The sequence below is a fragment of the Oncorhynchus kisutch genome, linkage group LG29 (genome assembly GCF_002021735.2).
Source record: "Oncorhynchus kisutch isolate 150728-3 linkage group LG29, Okis_V2, whole genome shotgun sequence".
NCBI classification, from domain to species: Eukaryota; Metazoa; Chordata; class Actinopteri; order Salmoniformes; family Salmonidae; genus Oncorhynchus; species Oncorhynchus kisutch.
In genome coordinates, this window is record NC_034202.2 from 15,746,032 (window position 1) to 15,769,017 (window position 22,986).

General features: G+C 46.6%; 1 protein-coding gene across 8 annotated transcripts in view; it reads left to right on the forward strand.

Annotated features, from left to right (window-relative positions):
• The window catches only part of pnpla7a (patatin-like phospholipase domain containing 7a), a 39,733-nt gene extending 19,437 nt beyond the window's left edge, over positions 1-20,296 (forward strand). For 7 of the 8 annotated variants that reach the window (XM_031808843.1, XM_031808847.1, XM_031808848.1 and 4 more), the window contains exons 19-35: positions 102-215; positions 2,563-2,629; positions 2,766-2,915; positions 3,406-3,469; positions 3,632-3,800; positions 4,687-4,869; positions 6,143-6,261; positions 8,010-8,166; positions 8,735-8,851; positions 9,256-9,325; positions 11,806-11,922; positions 12,215-12,363; positions 12,731-12,883; positions 13,507-13,626; positions 17,607-17,694; positions 18,316-18,434; positions 18,778-20,296. In XM_031808843.1, coding sequence (XP_031664703.1) covers positions 102-215; positions 2,563-2,629; positions 2,766-2,915; positions 3,406-3,469; positions 3,632-3,800; positions 4,687-4,869; positions 6,143-6,261; positions 8,010-8,166; positions 8,735-8,851; positions 9,256-9,325; positions 11,806-11,922; positions 12,215-12,363; positions 12,731-12,883; positions 13,507-13,626; positions 17,607-17,694; positions 18,316-18,434; positions 18,778-18,897 — 2,076 coding nt within the window. In that variant the 3' untranslated portion in view covers positions 18,898-20,296. The remainder of the gene's footprint in view (positions 1-101; positions 216-2,562; positions 2,630-2,765; positions 2,916-3,405; positions 3,470-3,631; positions 3,801-4,686; positions 4,870-6,142; positions 6,262-8,009; positions 8,167-8,734; positions 8,852-9,255; positions 9,326-11,805; positions 11,923-12,214; positions 12,364-12,730; positions 12,884-13,506; positions 13,627-17,606; positions 17,695-18,315; positions 18,435-18,777) is intronic. The other variant, XM_031808850.1, reaches the window with a different exon arrangement.
• Positions 20,297-22,986: the final 2,690 nt, after the last annotated feature.

Below are 22,986 nucleotides of genomic sequence, written 5' to 3' on the forward strand. Positions count from 1 at the left end.
TTAAGGGGTAAGTTTGGTGCATAGTTCCTGTATAATGATTGAGGGATGATTCGCAGTGTTGACCAATGGGAGCCTCTGGTGGTTGATGTGTCCCCGTCCAGGTGGAGGCCCTGACCCATCAGAACAGAGCCACCACGGTGCATGCAGTACGTGACTCGGAGCTGGCCAAACTACCAGAGGGAGCACTCGGCTACATTAAGAGGAAGTTCCCACAGGTATGTAGGTCAACTGGCTTCATAGACTTAGATAGACGACGACTAATACCCAACAGCGCGTTTTCACATCGGCAGCGCCATTGAGGACTTTCACCATTTGTGTAGGTAACTGGGTGGGAAGAATCATATCATTCCATCAAGTTCATCCGGAGGGATCAGCCAATCCATTGTGAGTAGGGCTGTTGAGTAGGGTGACTGTATTACCGCACCGGCGCACTGTATTACACACCGGCGGTCACGAGTCATGAAGGCAGTCAAATTCTACGTGACCATTTAGTAACGGTAATTAGGCTTCTCCAAGCTCTGATGCTGCTGATGGTCATTAGTAGACTACCAAACTTGATAACTGCCTGGTACTCAGCACTCTCTTGTCCCTCTAATCACTGACATCAATCAAATAGTTAGAACATCTAATCAAACACTTCATGAGCTCATGCTGCGCAACATTTCTATAGGCTATGCAGTTGCATGAGAAAACAGAGTGATGGCCTCTAATAAAAAGAGGAGGATTTCTATAGCTTTCTATAGGCTAGGACTACTATATTTATTTGTCAACTTTCCTAATGTTAAGCATATTGTTTATCTTTACAACCGGAGTAGCCTTTTGTTAAGAAGCCTTTTGGACTTGGACTTGGCGCTCCGGTACCTCTTGATGTGCGGTAACAGAGAACGGTCTATGACTAGGGTGGCTGGAGTCTTTAGGGCTTTCCTCTGACATCGCTTGGTATAGAGGTTCTGGGTGGCAGGAAGCTTGGCCCTAGTGATGTACTGGGCCGTAAGCACTACCCTCTGTAGTGCCTTGCGGTCTGAGGCCGAGCAGTTGCCATACCAGGCAGTGATGCAACCAGTTGCAACCAGATGCTCTCAATGGTGCAGCTGTGGAACCTTTTGAGGATCATAGGACCCATGCCACATCTTTTCAGTCTCCTGTGGGGGAATAAGCTTTGTTTTCACGACTGTCTTGGTGTGTTAGGACCATGACAGTTTGTTGATGTGGACACCAAGGAACTTGAAGCTCTCAACCTGCTCTACTACAGCCCCACTACTGTATATAGACTTCCTTTTTTTCTACTGTCATTGACTTGTTTATTGTGTTTTTGGCTTGTTTATTCCATGTGTAACTCTGTGTTGTTGTCTGTCTCACACTGCTATGCTTTATCTTGGCCAGGTTGCAGTTGTAACTGAGAACTTGTTCTCAACTAGCCTACCTGGTTAAATAAAGGTGAAAAAAAAGGAAAAGCCCCGTCGATGAGAATGGGGGCGTGCTCGGGCCCCCTTTTCCTGTAGTCCACAATCATCTCCTTTTTCTTTTTCACATTGAGGGAGAGGTTGTTGTCCTGGCACCTCCCTATAGGCTGTCTCATTGTTCGGTGATCACTGTTGTGCAGACTTAAAATGTATTAAAAATCAAAACATATAGCCCGTTTGTAGAACAACAAGTTACATGAACAACTGTACATTTAGCATATAGATACCAATTTCTTTGTTAACCGCTCAACACAGAATAGGCGCATGTGTACACTCCCTCAATCGTTTGGAGAAAATATTGATATTTTATTCAGCTTTGTTCAATTGTATTCTTCATACTATAAAATAATGCCACGGAATCCTAAGCAAATCTTGTCTGCTAAATGAACTAGTGTAGCCCACAGCCATATGGCATAGTCAGATCAGTACCTAACATAAGGACAACTCAGAGTATGCTATTCTGTTCTTCTGAAATAGACTACATTTTCTTCATATCATGTTTCTTTAGACCTGTCTAAAATAAATAATGGATTTATTGTGAAGGTGTAGGTGTAGGCTATATTACATGGATTTATTAGACTTGTTGAAATGTAGACGTTTCAAAGTTCTGCATCAGTGGCTCGTGAGCTATGTGTGGAAGCCAGGAGATGCTAAATGTGTCTGTTAATTAACGGTCAATTACCGTGAGGCCGACAGTTATTTGCTTGACAATCACCGGCTGACGAAAATTTGTGACCGCCACATACCTACATATGAGCAAACGTTCCATAACTGCAGGTGGCGGTAAATCACCAACCTTGGGTTTTATACCTGCTCAAACAACCCACTCCAGGTGGCAGTATGCACCCTTTCAGTTTGTTTACCAACTCATAGAAGGAGAAGAATACATGGACTACTTTAAAATAGAGATGGCCTCTATGGTGCTTCCCGTGCTTTCACAGATGCCATGATGGGACAGATACAAAGATGAGAAGTCTACCTTGGTCTATGACTGGCTTTCACTCCCTCACACACACTTCTCATTCACACACACGACACTCCTCCCCACACACACACACACACACACACACACGCTGACGCTCTCTTTCTCTTGTTTTAGGTAGTCACGAGGTTGATTCACCTTCTTGGCCAGAAGATCCTTCAGCAGGTCAATGGCCCTCTGACAGGTGTGTAGGCGTGCATGTGTGTTTACAGGCACCTTTTGTACCCAGAAGGATCTAACCCCTCATTTACCTGCTATGTATAATATATCTTTATGATAATGTGGCTCTCTCCATCCATGGCTGTCTGTCCTCCTCCCAGCCCGGAGCCTGGCCCTGCACACCCCAGGCAGTAAGTGGGATGCAGGGAACCCGGCGTCCAACCTGTCCACTGTCACCGTGCTGCCTGTGTCTGAGGAGGTACCCCTCACTGCCTTCACACTGGAGCTGCAGCACGCACTCATCGCCATTGGTAACCACACACATTCCACCTCTCTCTTCATCATGTCAGTTCAAGGCTGTCTAGACAGTGCAGTTCAGCAGTGCTGCCCTTCTATAGATTTCTCATCTATATAGATAGGGGGGGTGACATTGTGTTTATGTCCGGGTGCTGTTTCCTATGATCTAATATTCTGCTGAGGCTGAATTAATGATCTCCATTCATGGGGACCTTGAATTGGCCGTCCTCCCTCCTCAGTAGAATGAGCTGTGTTCCGGTGGCCAGGTCATCTCTTAGAAAGCTTTAGGGCTTGGGGAGTGATATGAGTTAGTACAGTTGGACTATGACTGTGTCTTTTCATTTTGTATTATCTTTAATTGTGCATTGTTGGAAAAGGACCCGTAAAGTAAGCATTTCACTGTTAGTCGACCCCTGTTGTTTACGAAGCACGTGACAACTACAATGTGATTTGATTTAGGTATGCCCTTTCCACAGACCTGACCTAAATTGTCCTTCTTCATAGGCCCCACACTTCTACTGACCAGCGACAGCATCAAGCAGCGCCTGGGAGCGGCCGCACTGGACAGGTGAGCTTGACTGAACGGGATTGTGTGCATCTTGAACTACCCACATGCATTATAAAGGGTTCCTTATATTTTTAAAGAAGTAAATCATTGTCTCTCTCTCGCTTCACCCTCCTGTCTGTCTGGTCTGGTCGGTGTCTCTCTCTCTCTCTCTCTTTGTGTCAGTGTTCATGAGTATCGTCTGTCCAGTTGGCTGGGCCAGCAGGAGGACATCCACCGCATCGTGCTCTACCAGACAGACTACACCCTGACCCCCTGGACCCAGCGATGTATCCGCCAGGCCGACTGCATCATCATTGTGGGACTGGGGGAGCAAGACCCCGCTGTGGGGGAGGTACGGGGGGAACCAGGAGGGACTGGGGGCTCTGGGAGGGGAACTGATTTTGGGAAATGGAATTCTACTGAGCCATCCTATGAGTCTGTCACGTGTAACACATTTGGACTGTTACAGAATCATTTATGTGCTTCCACAGAGGGTGTAGCAATACGTTTGCATGCGTGACCACACTTACAAAATTTTGCCTAGCCTTTGAATATCTTCAGTGGCAGCAAATGCTTCAGAAGCAGAGGAAATAGGCCCCTCTCCTGGGGTGTAATCCTTAGTGGAAACAGTTGCAATCAAAACAAGAGTTTCTATTGGACAAATTCCGGTAGGTTGCTCACCGTTCTGTTTGACTGACGGAGGGACGGACAAAACAGACCGGGTCCTCCCATGTTTGTTGCAAAACTAGCATTAGGCTTTTGGAGAGGTTAGCTAGCTTAGCGTGTTAGCATGATGCTTAGGGAGAGTTTAGGTAGCTTAGCGTATTCCCATGGCGCTTGGGGAGAGGTTAGCCAGCTTAGCGTGTTAGCATGATGTTTAGGGAGAGGTTAGCTAGCTTAGCGTATTTCCATGGTGCTTGGGGAGAAGTTAGCTAGCTTAGCGTGTTAGCAGGCCACTGTGTTTGATGTGGGATTAGGGTCAGTGCAGATCCTTGGGTTCTTGATTCATGCCTGGGTCTTGGTGGCAGGGTCGACCTCGCTGACCTCTTATCCCTGATGTGATATCCATTTACTAAGATAAAGAGAGGAATACCAACCAGTCACAGACTCAAGTGGCTTGATACAATTGTGTAAGAAACTCCTCTCCTCTCAGTATGCAGTACATGCCTGTTTAATTCTGGACAAACTATGTCCTACTTGGCCAACCTCTAGTTGACCCCTGGCCTTTGACCCTGTAGTTGGAGCGGATGCTGGAGGGCAGTGCGGTGAGGGCCCAGAAGCAACTGGTGTTGTTACACAGGGAGGACGGCCCCCCGCCCCAGGGCACTGTGGAGTGGCTCAACATGAGGAGCTGGATCTCCAGACACCTGCATCTCTCCTGCCCACGCAGGGTCTTCTCCAAGAGAAGCCTGCCCAAACTGGTACACACACACACACCTGATCTTCCAAAACTGGTACACACACACACACCTGATCTTCCCAAACTGGTACACACACACACCTGATCTTCCCAAACTGGTACACACACACACACCTGATCTTCCCAAACTGGTACACACACACACACCTGATCTTCCCAAACTGGAACACACACACACACACCTGATCTTCCCAAACTGGAACACACACACACACCTGATCTTCCCAAACTGGTACACACACACACACACCTGATCTTCCCAAACGGGTACACACACACACCTGATCTTCCCAAACGGGTACACACACACACACACCTGATCTTCCCAAACTGGTACACACACACACCTGATCTTCCCAAACTGGTACACACACACACCTGATCTTCCCAAACTGTTACACACACACACCTGATCTTCCCAAACTGGTACACACACACACACATACCTGATCTTCCCAAACTGGTACATACACACACCTGATCTTCCCAAACTGCACACGCCACCCATGATAAGGATGTGACAAATATAACATTTTTTTCTTTAATGTTTAAACTGCCGTTTTTAGTCGGTTTTCCGTTAAAACAATAAGAAAATGAATCAAATTCCACGGGAATTCACAAGGCTGCTGCCAGCTACAGTTTGGGTCTTTTTCAGAAGGTTAAGCATTGCACCTGTACTGTCATTACTGTACCTCCAATTCCACCTCGCAAAGTTTCCATTTCCTTCTCATTTAACCTTCTCATTTCAATATTGCCATACAGGCCTTCGCTGCCGTCGCTTGCCTTCCTCTGCCATTTTTCCAACTGTTAACGATGATGTCATAGTGGTTAAGTGTCGACTCTGAAAAAATTGATTCCTCGACTCCTTGCACATCGACTCCCGGTATCGACTCCCATTGAGTGCCAAGATTTGTTTCCTCTAAGAATTGACTCCTAAGATTCAGTATTTTTGGAGACTGATTTGTTGCCGTACTCGCGCCGTGCTGTTCACGGAGTGGTGGCCAGGGCACCAAAACAGCGGCGAAGATGAGCCTCGCGCTTCAACGCTCATAGTTTTTTTGAAAATGCTGTTTACTTTCTGCATCGACGTAACACAACAAAAATATAATTATTCTTAACGTTGAGAATTTTAAATGTTATTTACATTTAAATGTTCACGCCCCTAACTCATAACTAAGGAAGGAATTGCCTCACAACCTCACAGTTATTTCCAGTGTCCGACCATTTGAAGAAAAGGTGTTTTAATATCTGCTGTGTGTTGCTCTCCTCTCCAGATTGAGATGTATCAGCGTGTGTTCCAGAAGCCGGCTGACCGCCACTCTGACTTCTCCCGGCTGGCCAGGGTCCTGACCGGGAACGCCATCGCCCTCATACTGGGGGGAGGAGGGGCCAGGTACGCCCCAATGACCCCTGATCTCTAACCTCTGTCTTCTAGGTCACTGACGTCACTAGGCCCCATTTTATAGTCATTTCTATGGAGCCGTGTAGGGGGGGGGGGGGGGTGTTGTCTTTCCTAATGCATGAAACACTCAAAGCAGACTGCTTCCACTTTTCTGCCAAATGTAACATCTTGCTAATTTCCTTTTCTCTTCTTCTCCTGTCTTTCCCTTCTTCTCCTGTCTTTCCCTTCTTCTCCTGTCTTTCCCTTCTTCTCCTGTCTTTCCCTTCTTCTCCTGTCTTTCCCTTCTTCTCCTGTCTTTCTCTTCTTCTCCTGTCTTTCTCTTCTTCTCCTGTCTTTCCCTTCTTCTCCTGTCTTTCCCTTCTTCTCCTGTCTTTCTCTTCTTCTACTTCCGTTTGTCCTGTTTTAGTGTTGTGTTCAGGAGATGTTTCAAGGTTGGTTCCTCTTGTCTCTCTCTCGCTCTTAACTCGTGCCTGTTAAATGCTTTGTACTAATATTAGTCTTGTTCCCCTTGGGGAATTCGGGACTCGCGTGAAGCACGTGTTAAATGGAAGGTCATGTCCTTTTTCATGCCCCCTTCTCTCTACTCTTATTCTAACCTTGAATTTAAGCATGAGAATAGCATGCTATTCACCCGCTATTCCTTTTGGGATGGAGATCGTATAAATGAAGGTGTGTCGTAGGTGTGTCTACAGAGACGCCGTATTCTCTACCATGAATAAGGTTTCAGCGAACCTACCGGTTCCAAGTGGAAAAAGCATCTGCTTTATTTTTCACGTTTTTTTTTAGAATCTCAATGCAACTGTAATTTCGATATTTTATAAGAGCTAGGTAAAATTAGTCATCTGTTTGGAGATTGTAAATACACGCGCGGCAATTGTTTTAGATCATTTCCCCTTATGATCCCTGAAGGCGAAACCATACCAGCAAACAGACAGTCATATCAACGTGACATGTATTGCAGACCCTTTTTGTGCGTAAAGGCTCTTAACTCACTACGTTCCTAACCTTTAAATGTGCCTAAATAATCTCCAAGATCAGAGTGTTTTTAAATCGACCAGTTGGTGCTGAAACGGAGACCAATATACATACATTTAGATGGCGTTCTTTGATTGATCCCTATAATCTGAACCCAACAAACCCATATTAAAGGTGCACTGTATTTATAGGGACAGCTTAACATAAATGCACTTGAAAGCCCTATTGAATGCAAACTCCACGAGCAAATGTGTTGTCCAGCGAGTGGGAGGATTTTCAGTGGTTGAATTAAATGTATTCAGTGGTTGAATTAAATGTATTCAGTGGTTGAATTAAATGTATTCAGCGCGCGCAAGGGAACCACGCCTCCAACTACTGGGAAGTGTGTAGGATAAGGCGTACATTTTGGGCCCCTTGTGAATTGTTGTGGTACTGGCGTTGACATACTGTATGTGGTAGTGTTAAACAAGTTGGCTACTTGGCAGTTACAATCCCTAACAGTACACGGAGCTGTATGTTGTGTATGTTGTGTGAAACCATTTCCAACAGCCTGCAATGCAATCTGTTAGTACACCTGCCAAATACAGGGAACACTGCAGACGGGTTAGCCATCAGAACCACAAACATGACGATGGAAGCCAAGACATTACCTCAATCTACATTCCCATACGTTTCAATGAGGGAGTATGTGTGGAGTCGTGAGCATATTTCCAATGTCTCTCGCTCCTCTTCCTCTCATCCTCTCTCTCCTGTTCCTCTCTCAGGGGCTGTTCTCAGGTGGGTATCATGCATGCTCTGAGTGAGGCAGGGATCCCTGTGGACCTGGTGGGAGGTGTTTCCATCGGCTCCCTGATGGGGGCGCTGTACGCAGAGGACCGCAGTCACTGCCGCATGAGGATGAGGGCACGAGAGTGGGCTATGGTGAGAGGAATTCACCACGGCTAGTCTCTTTCGCAACGCATCTTTCCGCGATTCCTTGCGTCCTCTGTCGTTTCACGTTGACGTTTTAGTCATTTAGTAGTCGCTCTGATCCAAAGCGGGTTGTGCCATGCTAAAGGGCACATCAACTGATTTTCTTTATTTTTTTGTCCCCGGGATTCGAACCAGAAACCTTTTTGGTTTACTGGCCAAACGCTCTTAACCACTAGGCTACCTGCCGCCCCACCTGTCCTGGGCAGTCAGTCTGTTAGTCTCTCCTTCTCAAACTGCATTAGGAGGAACAAGTCCAAGGGGAAGGACGTTGTATCTTTTTGTCCAAAATGCCTTGAGAAGGAGGCAAGGAGAGAGGATGCGAGGAATCCAGAAAAGACCAAATATAGGAATATTAACTTGATCTTCACTCAACCTTCAAGTGTTTAAATGTTGTCCAGGCCGGTCAACCTTGAAGAAACATGATTTTGATCTCAATGGGACGACTTGGTCAAATGAAGGTGAAAGTAAACGTGTTCTCATGGATTTGTTGGGGCTTCTTCTTGGTGGTGTGTTGCAGGGAATGACGTTGGTGTTTAAGAAGGTGTTGGACCTGACCTACCCCATCACTTCTATGTTCTCTGGCGCTGCCTTCAACTCCAGCATTTACACTGTGTTCAAGGGCAAGCAGATAGAGGTGAGGAACGGGTAGAGGTGAGGAACGGGTAGAGGTGAGGAACGGGTAGAGGTGAGGAACGGGTAGAGGTGAGGAACGGGTAGAGGTGAGGAACGGGTAGAGGTGAGGAACGGGTAGAGGTGAGGAACGGCGCAGTCGGAGTTAGTCGGTCTTGCGTCTCTCTTGTAAAAAGGCATTTTTCATCATAATGGGATCACCTGTGTAAACAAAGAGTAGATTAAATACATTTTTTAAATTTGCCTGTCGTACACGGCCTGAAAGATTGAATTTATTATACTAATGAGAAAAGGAGCCTGCTTTGAAACGCGTTGGCAATAAATATAATTGAAGGGAATTAAGCCTCCTTTTACAGTTGCAATATTGACATAACCATTTAATGACAAGTGGTGCTGTTGTTTGTTCAGGACCTGTGGATCCCCTATTTCAACATCACCACTGACATCACTGCCTCCACCATGAGAGTGCACACAGACGGTTCGGCCTCAAGTCTCTCTCTCTCTACCTCTCTTTCTCGCTATCTACCTCTCTCTACCTCTCTCGCTATCTACCTCTCTCTACCTCTCGCTATCTACCTCTCTCTACCTCTCTCGCTATCTACCTCTCTTACCGCTCTCTCTACCGCGCTCTACACCTCTCGCTCTCTACCGCTCACTACCGCTCTCTACCGCTCACTACCGCTCTCTCTCTACCGCTCTCTCTCTACCGTCACTACCTCTCTCTACCGCTCTCTCGCTCTCTACCGCTCTCTCGCTCTCTACCTCTCTCTACCTCGATCTCTCTCTCTCTACCTCTCTCTACCTCGATCTCTCTCTCGCTCTCTCTCTACCGCTCTCTCTCTCTACCGCTCTCTCTCTCTACCGCTCTCTCTCTCTCTCGCTACCGCTCTCAATCTCTCTCGCTCTCTACCTCTCTCGCTCTCTACCTCTCTCTACCTCTCTCTACTTCTCTCTCTCTCGCTATCTACCTCTCTACCGCTCTCTCTACCGCGCTCTATACCTCTCGCTCTCTACCTCTCTCTCTCTCTCTCTCTCTCTACCGCTCACTACCTCTCTCTACCGCTCACTACCGCTCTCTCTCTCGCTCTCTACCGCTCTACCTCTCTCTCGCTCTCTTGCTCTCTCTTGTTCTCTTGCTCTCTTCCTCTCTACCTCTCTCTCTACCTCTCTCTCACTCTCTACCTCTCTCTACCTCTCTCTACCTCTCTCTCTACCTCTCTCTCTACCTCTCTCTCTCACTCTCTCTCACTCTCTACCTCTCTCTGCCTCTCTCTCTCTCGCTCTCTACCTCTCTCTCTGCCTCTCTCTCTCTCTCTCTCTACCTCTCGCTCTCTACCTCTCGCTCTCTACCTCTCGCTCTCTACCTCTCTCTACCTCTCTCTTGCTCTCTACCCCTCTCGCTCTCTCGCTCGCTCTCTCTCTCTCGCGCTCTCTACCTCTCTCGCTCTCTACCTCTCTCTACCTCTCTCTCTCGCTATCTACCTCTCTATACCGCTCTCTCTACCGCGCTCAATACCTCTCACTCTCTACCTCTCTCTCTCTCTCTCTACCGCTCACTACCGCTCTCTCTCTCGCTCTCTCTCGCTCTCTACCACTCTACCTCTCTCTCGCTCTCTTGCTCTCTACCTCTCTCTCGCTCTCTTGCTCTCTCTTGTTCTCTTGCTCTCTCTCGTTCTCTTGCTCTCTCTCGCTCTCTTCCTCTCTCTCGCTCTCTACCTCTCTCTACCGCTCTCTACCTCTCTCTCTCTCTCTCTACCTCTCTCTACCTCTCTCTCTCGCTCTCTACCTCTCTCTACCTCTCTCTCTCGCTCTCTACCTCTCTCTCTCGCTCTCTACCTCTCTCTCTCGCTCTCTCTCTCTCGCTCTCTACCGCTCTCTCACTCTCTACCGCTCTCTACCTCTCTCTACCTCGCTCGCTCTCTCTCTCGCTCTCTCTCTCGCGCTCTCTCTCTCGCGCTCTCTCTCTACCGCTCTCTCTCTACCGCTCTCTCTCTACCTCTCGCTCTCTACCTCTCGCTCTCTACCTCTCGCTCTCTACCTCTCGCTCTCTACCTCTCGCTCTCTACCTCTCGCTCTCTACCTCTCGCTCTCTACCTCTCGCTCTCTACCTCTCGCTCTCTACCTCTCGCTCTCTACCTCTCGCTCTCTACCTCTCTCTCGCTCTCTCTCTCGCGCTCTCTACCTCTCTCGCTCTCTACCTCTCTCTACCTCTCTCTCTCTCGCTATCTACCTCTCTACCGCTCTCTCTACCGCGCTCTATACCTCTCACTCTCTACCTCTCTCTCTCTCTACCGCTCACTACCTCTCTCTCTACCGCTCACTACCTCTCTCTCTACCGCTCACTACCTCTCTCTACCGCTCACTACCTCTCTCTCTACCGCTCACTACCTCTCTCTACCGCTCACTACCTCTCTCTCTACCGCTCACTACCTCTCTCTCTACCGCTCACTACCTCTCTCTCTACCGCTCACTACCTCTCTCTCTACCGCTCACTACCTCTCTCTCTACCGCTCACTACCTCTCTCTCTACCGCTCACTACCTCTCTCTCTACCGCTCACTACCGCTCTCGCTCTCTCTCGCTCTCTTGCTCTCTCTTGTTCTCTTGCTCTCTCGTTCTCTTGCTCTCTCTCGCTCTCTACCTCTCTCTACCTCTCTCTCTCTACCTCTCTACCTCTCTCTACCTCTCTCTCTCTCTCTCTCTCTACCTCTCTCTCTCTCTACCTCTCTCTCTCTCTCTCTCTCTCTACCTCTCTCTCTCTCTACCTCTCTCTCTTGCTCTCTCTCTCTCTCTCTACCCCTCTCTCTCTACCCCTCTTGCTCTCTACCCCTCTCTCTCTCTCTACCCCCCCCCCCCCCTCTCTCTCTAACCCTCTTCTCTGTTTTAACTGATTGAATTTTGAAGAAGGCACCTGTTCCTCTTATATGTGCCTCCCTGTGTTTAATTGTCCCTGTCTCAGGCTCTCTGTGGAGGTATGTGCGTGCCAGCATGTCTCTCTCTGGCTACCTGCCCCCTCTATGTGACCCTAAAGACGGACACCTACTGATGGACGGAGGCTACATCAACAACCTACCAGGTCAGCAACACACACACACACACACACACACACACACACACACACACACACACACTGCAGTGGCAAGATAAGACAAGGTGGGGATAGGCTTCTCTCCTGCTCAGCGATACCACTAATAATTATTATTTGGTGGATGCTTCTATTTGGTGGGTGCTTCTATTTGTCCGATGTGCATGTTCAAGTGTGTAAAAAGTGCTCTCTACCCCTCTCTCTCTCTACCTCTCTTGCTCCTCAATGTTCATTGTCACCTTAAGCCTTAAGCCCTAAACCCGTGTCTCCGCCCCTCTCCCAGCGGACGTGGCTCGCTCCATGGGTGCCAAGGTGGTGATCGCCATAGACGTGGGCAGCCAGGACGAGACCAACCTCACCAACTACGGCGACTCGCTCTCCGGCTGGTGGCTGCTATGGAAACGCCTCAACCCACTGGCAGAGAAAGTCAAGGTGAGCCTCTCTCACAGCCCTGTATAGGACTACAGCCTCCGGTGTAAAAGCTTCGGTGTGATGACATGGCATTCATGTCATGTCCGACTTTACAATTCATTGTTGTTTCATATCGGAGTGAAAATGTGTTGTTGTTCACTGAGAATATTTCTGCAGTTTTTCACGAACTGTGAATGTGTGGAGTTACTTTGTGTCTCCAAAATGGTACCCTCTTCCCTATTTAGTGCTCTACTCTTGCTCTGGTCAAAACGTGTGCACTATATAAGGATTAGGGTGCCACTTTGGACACACTAGGCACTGGAGGTATGTGCACAGTTGTCACCCTGCTGTGCTAAGTGTTGTGGCATTTGACCCTTGACCCCTGTAGGTGTTGAACATGGCAGAGATTCAGACGCGGCTGGCATACGTGTGCTGTGTGCGTCAGCTGGAGTCGGTGAAGAGCAGTGACTACTGCGAGTACATCAGGCCTCCCATAGACCGTTACCGTACACTGGAGTTTGGCAAGTTTGACGAGATCGCTGTGAGTCTCCCTCTCTCTCTCTTTGACCTGGGCAGTCAGTCTGTTATTCTCTCTCTCTCTCTCTCTCTCTCTCTCTCTCTCTTTGACCTGGGCAGTCAGTCTGTTATTCTCTCTCTCTCTCTTTGACCTGGGCAGTCAGTCTGTTATTCTCTCTGTGTCTTTGACCTGGGCAGCCAGTCTGTTATTATCTCTCTCTCTCTCTCTTTTACCTGGGCAGTCAGTCTGTTATTCTCTCTCTCTCGCTCTCTCTCTCTCTCTTTGACCTGGGCAGTCAGTCTGTTATTCTCTCTCTCTCTCTCTTTGACCTGGGCAGTCATTCTGTTATTCTCTCTCTCTCTCTTTGACCTGGGCAGTCAGTCTGTTATTCTCTCTCTCTCCCTCTCTTTGACCTGGGCAGTCAGTCTGTTATTCTCTCTTGCTTCCTCTCGTTCTCCCATGACCCCCTCTTACTCTAGACCTCACCTTTTCACACTTCATTATTTGTCTCTCTTGCCTGCTCCATCTTCAGTCAAAAGTGTGAGAAGGTTTTCAAGGATTGCCTGAGACCCCCCCCCCCCCCCCCCCAATTAGCTACATTACATTCAGCCTTGTGTGTGTGTGTGTGTGTGTGTGTGTGTGTGTAGGAGGTGGGCTACCAGCACGGCAAGACAGTGTTTGACGTGTGGAGTCGCAGTGGAGTGGTGGAGAAGATGCTGAAGGACCGTCACCAGGAAGAGTTTCACAACACGCACAGCAACAACAACGTGAGGGAGGGAGGGTCAGGGAGTGACTAGATCATCAAATGTTCAGAACAACACGCACAGCAACAACAACGTGAGGGAGTGAGGGTCAGGGAGTGACTAGATCATTAAATGTTTAAATGTTCAGAACAACACGCACAGCAACAACAACGTGAGGGAGTGAGGGTCAGGGAGTGACTAGATCATCAAATGTTTAAATGTTCAGAACAACACGCACAGCAACAACAACGTGAGGGAGGGAGGGTCAGGGAGTGACTAGATCATCAAATGTTTAAATGTTCAGAACAACACGCACAGCAACAACAACGTGAGGGAGGGAGGGTCAGGGAGTGACTAGATCATTAAATGTTTAAATGTTCAGAACAACACGCACAGCAACAACAACGTGAGGGAGTGAGGGTCAGGGAGTGACTAGATCATCAAATGTTTAAATGTTCAGAACAACACGCACAGCAACAACAACGTGAGGGAGTGAGGGTCAGGGAGTGACTAGATCATCAAATGTTTAAATGTTCAGGAGAGAATTCCAGGACCACGGAGCTGAGTAACTAAAACTGTTCTTGGAACTGTTAAAAGCAAATGAGAACGGGACCGTAATTGATATTTATTTGCTGACCTGATTAAAGAAGAACAGGTATAGATAGTGTCATTTTACCCAATGTGGCCTTATAAACCAGTGTTTATCCCACGCGAGGTTGATGACGACCAGCCAACGGCGCTGTAGAGATCACAGTGATGTGTTTAGACGTTTTTCATTGGTAATGAACCTGAGGGCCTCATGCTATGCTGAGTCAAGTGCTCTCAGTGTTGTGGTTGAGGCCTGCATATATACAGGGCCTTCGGAAAGTTTTCAGACTCATGGCTTTTTCCACATTTTGTTACATTACAGCCTTATTCTAAAATAGATTAAATTGTTTTTGTTTCGTCATCAATCTACGCACAATACCCCATAATGCCATCACAATACCCCAATAATGCCATCACAATACCCCATAATGCCATCACAATACCCCATAATGCCATCACAATACCCCATAATGACAAAGCAACATTTTTTGTTAGTTTTTTAGTTATAAAAATGTAATGTAATATAAATCAGACCTTTTACTCCAAACTTTGTTGAAGCACCTTTGGCAGCGATTACAGCCTTGAGTCTTCTTAGGTATGATGATACAAGCTTGCATTTGAGGAGTTTCTCCCATTCTTCTCTGCAGATCTTCTCATGCTCTGTCACTTTGGATGGGGAGCATCGCTGCGCAGCTATTTTCAGGTCCTTCCAGAGATGTTCGATCGGGTTCAAGTCTGGGTTCAAGCCCACTTGTCCCAAAGCCACTCCTGTCTTCACCCCAGTCTGAGGTCCTGACGTCTCTGGAGCAGATTATCAAGGATATCTCTGTACTTTGCTCCGTTCATCTTTCCCTCAATCCTGACTAGTCTCCCAGTCCCTACCGCTGAAGAACATCCCCACAGCATGATGCTGCCTCCACCATGCTTCACCGTAGGGATGGTGCCAGGTTTCCTCCAGACGTGATGCTTGGTATTCAGCCCAAATAAATCAATCTTGGTTACATCAGACCAGATAATCTTGTTTCTCATGGTCTGAAAGTCTTTAGGGGACTTTTGGCAAACTCCAAGCGCCACTCTACCATAAAGGCCTGACTGGTGGAGTGCTGCAGAGATGGCTGTCCTTCTAGAAGGTTCTCCCATCTCCACAGAGGAACTCTGGAGCTCTGTCAGATTGACCATTGGGTTCTTGGTCACCTCTCTGACCAAGTCCTTCTCCCCCAATTGCTCAGTGTGGCCAGACGGCCAGCTCTAGGAAGAGTTTTGGTGGTTCCAAACTTCTTCCAGATGGAGGCCACTGTGTTCTTCCGGACCTTCAATGCTGCAGAAATGTTTTGGCACTCTTCACCAGATCTGTGCCTCGACACAATCCTGTCTCGGCGCTCTACGGACATTTCCTTCAACCTCATGACTTGGTTTTTGCTCTGACATGCACTGTCAACCTTGGGACCTTATATAGACAGATGTGAGCCCTTCCAAATCATGTCCAATCAACTGAATTTACCACAAGTGGACTGCAATCAAGTTGTAAAAACATCTCAAGGATGATCTGCGGAAACAGGGTACACATGAGCTTAATTTTGAGTCTGATCGCAAAGGGTCTGAATACTTATGTAAAGAAGGTATTTCTGATTTTTGCTTTGTCATTATGGGGTATTGTGTGTAGATTGAGGATTGTTTTATTTAATCCATTGTAGAATTAGGCTGTAACGTAACAAAATGTGGAAAAAGTCAAGGGGGCTGAATACTTTCCGAATGCACTCTGTAACTGGCGCAGCGGTCTAAGGCACTGCATCTCAGTGCTAGAGGCATCACTACAAACCCTGGTTCGATTCCAGGTTGTATCACAACAGGCCATGATTGGGAGTCCAGAGGGCGGCGCACAATTGTCCCATCGTCCGGGTTAGGATTTGGCCCGGGGTAGGCCGCCTTTGTAAATAAGAATTTGTTCTTAACTGAATTTCCTGGTTAAATAAAGGTTCAATTAAATCTAAAGCCACCAGTAATGTACATCGTACCAGCTCCTTCCTGGCCTCCAGAGAAATAGAAGCCTTATGCCGTTAATAAAAATACCATGCATTTTGTTTACCCGAATTCAGAACCAGCTTCAAATCATACAGTTTCTGTTGTATTGTGTTAAGTGCTCTTTGGGCATTTTGAAAAGCTGAAGATAAACTACTACCACTTGAATGAAGAACAGTATTATCTGCATAAAAATGTACATCCTCTATTTCAATATGATCCCCAATGTTGTTGATATACAAAATGAACAACAGTGGGCCCAAAATAGAACCTTGCGGAACACCTAAGCACAACTCTGTAGACTCAGATTTACAACAACCCACCATTACACATTGTGTACGATTTGATAGGTAATTTATAAACCAATCTAGAGCATGACCAGTAATTCACATGGGGCTCATGTAGACCTTTAACCTTTTCAAATAAACTGCCTGCATCTAGAAAGTTCTGATTTAAGGCTTTCAGAATAGAGGTTCTCTCAGATACAATCTGTGTGTCTACCAACAATTGTTTGGGAAGCTGTGTATCTTTTTAAACCTTTCGCTACTTGCCAAAATGTGGCGGGATTATTTAAATTATCCAAAGTAGATTTAAGGTAGTGGTCTGCTTTCAGTTTTCGGGTCATAGCCACACCCAGATTTCAAAGACTTTTAAAAGCCATCCAATCATCTGCCGAACCAGACCCTCTTGCTTTAGCCACATAGCATTTAATTCCGTTAATGATTTGAGCAGGTTCATCAGTAAACCAAAGGTTCTCTCTGCCCGTAATCCTGAATTTTTTTAAGGGGCCTATTGCATACATCCTGGAATGCGTTGTGGAAGGAAGAAAAGGCTAGTTCAACATCAGGGATTAATTCCATTCCATTCAATGTTAAATACAAATTTTAAAAACCTTGAATATCGAACCGCTTCCAGTTTTCTTTTCGTAACGACAGGTGGAGATCGCTTAGGAATTTTACCATCTCTCACACAGGCAATAGCACAGTGATCACTTATGTCATTTGCAAAAAAACAAAGAGTCACAAATCAAGTAGTCCAACAGCAGATCAGTAAAAAGTTTGCGATTGTAGGTGAGAGAGAGATAGGCAGGGGCAACTGTACCAGACAGAGAGAGACAGACCAGGGCAGGCTGGAAGCAGCAGGTATCAGGAGGAGGTTGAAGAGGTCTTCAGCAGACATCCAGGGCGACAATAGATGATCAAATAACCGTTGGGCGGAAAAACAAAACCATGACGGCGATACAATCGCTAACCAGAACAGTAATAAAATCCAGACCAGAATGGATGGTCATGACTAGATAATGTACAAATGTGTATTTTAATGCTATTCTGAATGATTTCTGTATGGGGCCTCTAGTGTATGATACCAGTGTGCTGTCTGTCCTATGTGCTCTGCAGGGACCTGTGACCTGTCCTAATGCCTCCTTCACTGACCTGGCAGAGATCGTGTCCCGCATTGAGGTGGCCAAACCAGCTCTGGTCGACGGTGAGACTGGCAGATGATCTGATCTGCACATAGAGCAGCAGAGTGCTGTGGAGGTCAAACGGGCATTATAAGTTGTAGGCCTATCACAACGAGACACATGACCTCTGGGACCCCAGATATTTGGCAACAAGAGAGGGGAAAAGCTGTAACTGTTATTTTAACTGGAAAAGGGACTTTTTAAAATTGTAAGCTGGGAAGAGCCTGCGAGCCAATAGCTGTTGACCTTCCTGTTACCGTCACAGCTGGAGCAATTGAATATTTATGTTTCTAATGCCGCTCTGCTAGCTTTTCACCCCCCTCCCCTCTCTGTCATGGGTTTGGCACTCTGCCTCCTGCTCTCCTGGGGAAGATAGAAAATAAGCTTATCTTGTCTTTCTCCTTGCTTGTTGTTGACTATTGTTTGGGCTCTGTGAATGCAGCCACACTCACTTAGCAGATACATTTGTTTTGGTTAAATGATGATTAATATGCAGCTATGACAGTTCCTATGACACACCCCTCCTTCCTCTTTCATCACCCCTGTCCACTCTCTTCTTCACCACCTTTCTCTTTGTGCACCTTTCCATCTCTTCTCTTTCCACCCCGCCACGCTTCCCTCTCCATGACCCTTCCCTATCTCAGAGGAGTCCGACTACCCCACAGACTATGAGGAGGAGGCAATGGAGAGTGCCTACTCAGACTTTGAGCTGTCCAATCACTACAGCGAACACACCACCGAGGGGGAGGAGACTGCGGACACGGTGCGGTGAAGGGTTTACATTTTTACATTTTGAGTCATTTTAGCAGACGCTATTATCCAGAGTGACCTTATAGTTTACAGTCTGACGTTTGTGTCCCTTTTTTGTACTAGTTCCCCGTGGGAATCGAACCCACAACCTGGCGTTGCACCCTGCTCTACCAACTGAGCCACACATTGTTGAATGTTGATGCTTTTTCTTAACTCTATATTGCGTGACAGTGTAAAATAAGAGGACATTTTAGGACCTGTGCCGTCTTATCATTTTCTCTCTCCTTTTGAGACTTTTAAGTCTGAGATTAGCCTAATGACATATCAGCTAGTCACTGTGTCCTCCTCATCCTCAGGATGAAGAGCTGCTGGACATGGGGAGAAGACGTCGCCCTCCTCCCCCGGGCTACAGCGACATGAGCCCCCTCTCCTCCCCCCACCCCCCGCCTACAGCCCCACCCCTTGGAGGAAACTGAGGGGAACCCCACCGCTGAGCGAAGACAATGCCAAGAGTCACTGAACCCACAGTCTGGAAGCGCAAGGAACTGACTCTCTCTGGCTGCCTGTCCCTCCAGCACTAGCGCTAACACAGTGCCTTACAGACCCACAATAAATACAGGACCAACTATTTTCAACAGTCAATGCATAATCATATTCCTGTCTGAGTCTGTCTGACTAGCCACCTGGAGATGGTGGAGATTGTTTGTGTCCTGTGTTCTTCCCTCTTATTATAAATCACTCTAGTTTAATGGGACACAAGCTGGGCGGTGGTGAAGATGCGGCGGTCTCTTCTGAAATGGCTGCCTACTGGTGTTTGGAGCTCACACCTTCTGTACGCCTCCCGTCAGCCTCGGTGTCTGAGGTCCTAGATTGCGATAAAAGGAGAAGAAAGAGGATCCTTTCCGAGTCACGGGTATGGGGCGCAGTTCGACGTGCACAGTGTGACGGGACACACAGAAGAAGCAGCGGTAGCATCTGTTTATTCTTCTCATCTATTTTCTGGCTTCAAACAATTAGATGAAGGGTTAAATGCAGACCACACTGTTAATGCTATATAGCATTTATCTATGTACAGGCACATCCAAGACCGCTAGACAATTGACCAGTGTAACACAGTTGATTTGACTAATGAATTATTAACCTTTACTTACCTCTAGAGCTAACTTTATAGATGTACTGGCAAATTAAGCAAATCAATGCAATGTATTATTATTCTTTTTACGTGTGTCTATCAGTGCAGTGCCTTTAACCCAGCTGATATTGACGCACCGGTAGCCTTTCATTGTGTTGTAGATCTTAGAAAGTCCCTTTTGCTACAGTCCCCTGAGGTTGTAAGTCTGCGTCCTGAATGACACCCTATTCCTTTTACAGTGCACTACTTTAGACCAGGGCCCGTAGGGCTCGGATCAGAGGTAATGCGTTGTATAAGGGGATAGGATTGGGAGTCAACCTGTCTAAATGTAGAAGAGACACTGTGTATGTGTGTGTGTATGTGTGTGTGTGTGTGTGTGTGTGTGTGTGTGTGTGAGTGAGAGCATGTCAGTAACAGGAGGCTTGTTTATAAAATGCATGCATATGTTCAGTGAATGGAACAAAGGTTTTTGTGAACCTTTACTGAACTAAACTGGCCAACTTGACCTTTTAACACATTTCAAGCTATTTAATTGTGCCTTTGGTGACTGACAATCACATGCTGATTAGTTCAACTTGAATGTTGAGCACAGTTTGCCAATGACCCTGTTAAACAATGAAGGACTCATGTACTATTTAGGCGTTGCTTGTGTGTGAATGTTATTTGTACCACCGAATTGATGTTTTTGATAATCCATTGTATAACACTGCTCACTAATAATAAACCACTATTGGTTAGCTGAGTCTCTTTACATTTGTGTCTGTCTATTTCCCCAGCTTTGTACTAATGAGGGGATTTGTTAAAAGGATGTTTTTTTTTCACTATCAAATCATTGCTGGGTAACAATTGAGTGTACTGCGGTTGTTTTCAATTCAAATGGTCCAAAAAAAGAGCTTTTTAGCGAGATCAATTTTTCAGCAATCATTTTTCTAGGACTCTGGGAGTGGTCTGAGTGGGGAGGGGAAAACTAGCTTTTAAAGCCGCAATATGTACCTTTTTCGGAAACCCAAACAAATTCACATATAAATGTGTGTTAGATCGATCATTCTCATTTAAAGCAAGTCTAAGAAGCGGTAGATTTGTTCTATGTGAGCTATTTCTAGCCTTCCCGTTCTTAGGTGTTTTGTTTTCGTGTCTTTTGGTTTTGTACAACGGCTTCGAATAGCTGAAAATACAATGGAAATAAAGATATTTCATAGCTGTTTAGATGGTACAATGATTCTCTACTTGCTTGTTTTGTCACAAACTACACTGAACAAAAATAGAAATGCAACATGCAACAATTTTGAAGATTTTACCGAGTTACAATTCATAAGGAAATCAGTCAATTGAAATACATTCATTAGGCCCTAATCTATGGATTTCACAGGACTGAGAATCTGTTTGTCACAGATACAGGACATGCTCATTGAACATCTCATTCCAAAATCATGGGCATTAATATGGAGTTGGTCCCCCCTTTAATGCTATAACAGCCTCCACTCTTCTGGAACATTTCTGCAGGAACTTGCTTCCACTCAGCCATAAGTAAGATTGGGTGAGATTGGACACTGGGCGATTAGGCATGGCACGCAGTTGGAGTTCCAATTCACCCAAAAGGTTTGATAGGGTTGAGGTCAGGGCTCTGTGAAAGGCCAGTAAAGTTCTTCCACCGATCTCGACAAACCATTTCTGTGTGGACCTTGATTTGTGCATGGGGGCATTGTCATGAAACAGGAAAGGGCCTTCCCCCAAACTGTTGCCAAGTTGGAAGCACAGAACTGCTGGAATGTCATTGTATGCTGTAGCCTTAATATTTCCCTTCGCTGGAACTAGGGTGCCTAGCCCAAACTGCACCCGACCATTATTCCAAATGTTACAGGTGACACTATGTATAAGTGCGGGTAGTGTTCTGGCATCCGCCAAATCTACATCTGTCCATCGGACTGCCAGATGGTGAAGTGTGATTCATCACTCCAGAGAATGCTGTGGGGCTGCTTGGCCATGGAAACCCATTTCATGAAGCTCCCGATGAACAGTTATTGTGCTGACGTTGCTTCCAGAGGCAGTTTGTAACTCGGTAGGGAGTGTTGCAGACGATTGTACGCACTACACCCTTCAGCACTCGGCGGTCCCATTCTTGTGTGGCCTACCACTTCGCGGCAAAGCCATTGTTGCTCCTAGACTTTTTTACTTTACAATAATAACAGTTACAGTTGACCGGGGCAGCTCTAGCAGGGCAGAACTTTACAAACTGACTTGTTGGAAAGGTGGCATCCTATGATGGTGCCACATTGAAAATCACTGAGCTCTTCAGTAAGGCCATTCTACTGCCAATGTTTGTCTATGGAGATTGCATGGCTGTGTGTTGATTTTATACACCTGTCAGGAACAGGTGAGTCTGAAATAGCCGAATCCACTAATTTGAAGGGGTGTCCACATACTTTTGTATATATAGTGTACCAAAAAAAAAACCTGGGGGTGTGGATCAGAAAACCAGTCAGTATCTGGTGTGACCACCATTTGCCTCATGCAGTGCAACACATCTTCTTTACATAGATTTGATCAGGCTGATGATTGTGGCCTGTGGAATGTTGTATCACTCCTCTTCAATGGCTGTGTGAAGTTGCTGAATATTGGTGTGAACTGGAACACGCTGTCATACACGTCGATCCAGAGCATCCCAAACATGCTCAATGGGTGACATATCTGGTGAGTATGCAGCACATGGAAGAACTGGGACATTTTCAGCTTCCAGTAATTGTGTACAGATACTTGCGACATGGGGCCGTGCATTATCATGCTGAAATATGAGGTGATGTTGATGGATGAATAAAACGATAATGGGCCTCATGATCTCATCACGGTATCTCTGTGCATTCAAATTGTTATCGATAAAATGCAATTGTGTTCGATGTCTGTAGCTTATGCCTGCCCATACCATAACCCCACCGCCACCATGGGGCACTCTGTTCACAATGCTGACAAAAGCAAACCGCTCACCGACATGACACCATACATGCTGTTTGCCATCAGCCCGGTACAGTTGAAACCGGGATTCATCCGTGAAGAGCAAACTTTCTCCAGCGTGCCAGTGGCAATCGAAGGTTACGACGCTGAACTGCAGTCAGGTCAAGACCCTGGTGAGGACCTCAAGCACGCAGATGAGCTTCCCTGAGACAGTTTCCGACAGTTTAAGAAATTCTTCGGTTGTGCAAACCCACATTTTCATCAGCAGTCCGGGTGGCTGGTCTCAGACGATCCCGCAGGTAGAGAAGGCGGCTGTGGAGGTTCTGGGTTGGCGTGGTTACACGTGGTCTGCGGTTGTGAGGCCGGTTGGACGTGCTGCAAAACTCTCTAAAATGACATTGGAGGTGAATTATGGTAGAGAAATTCAAATTCAATTCTCTGGCAACAGTTCTGCTGGACAATCCAGCAGTCAGCATGCCAATGA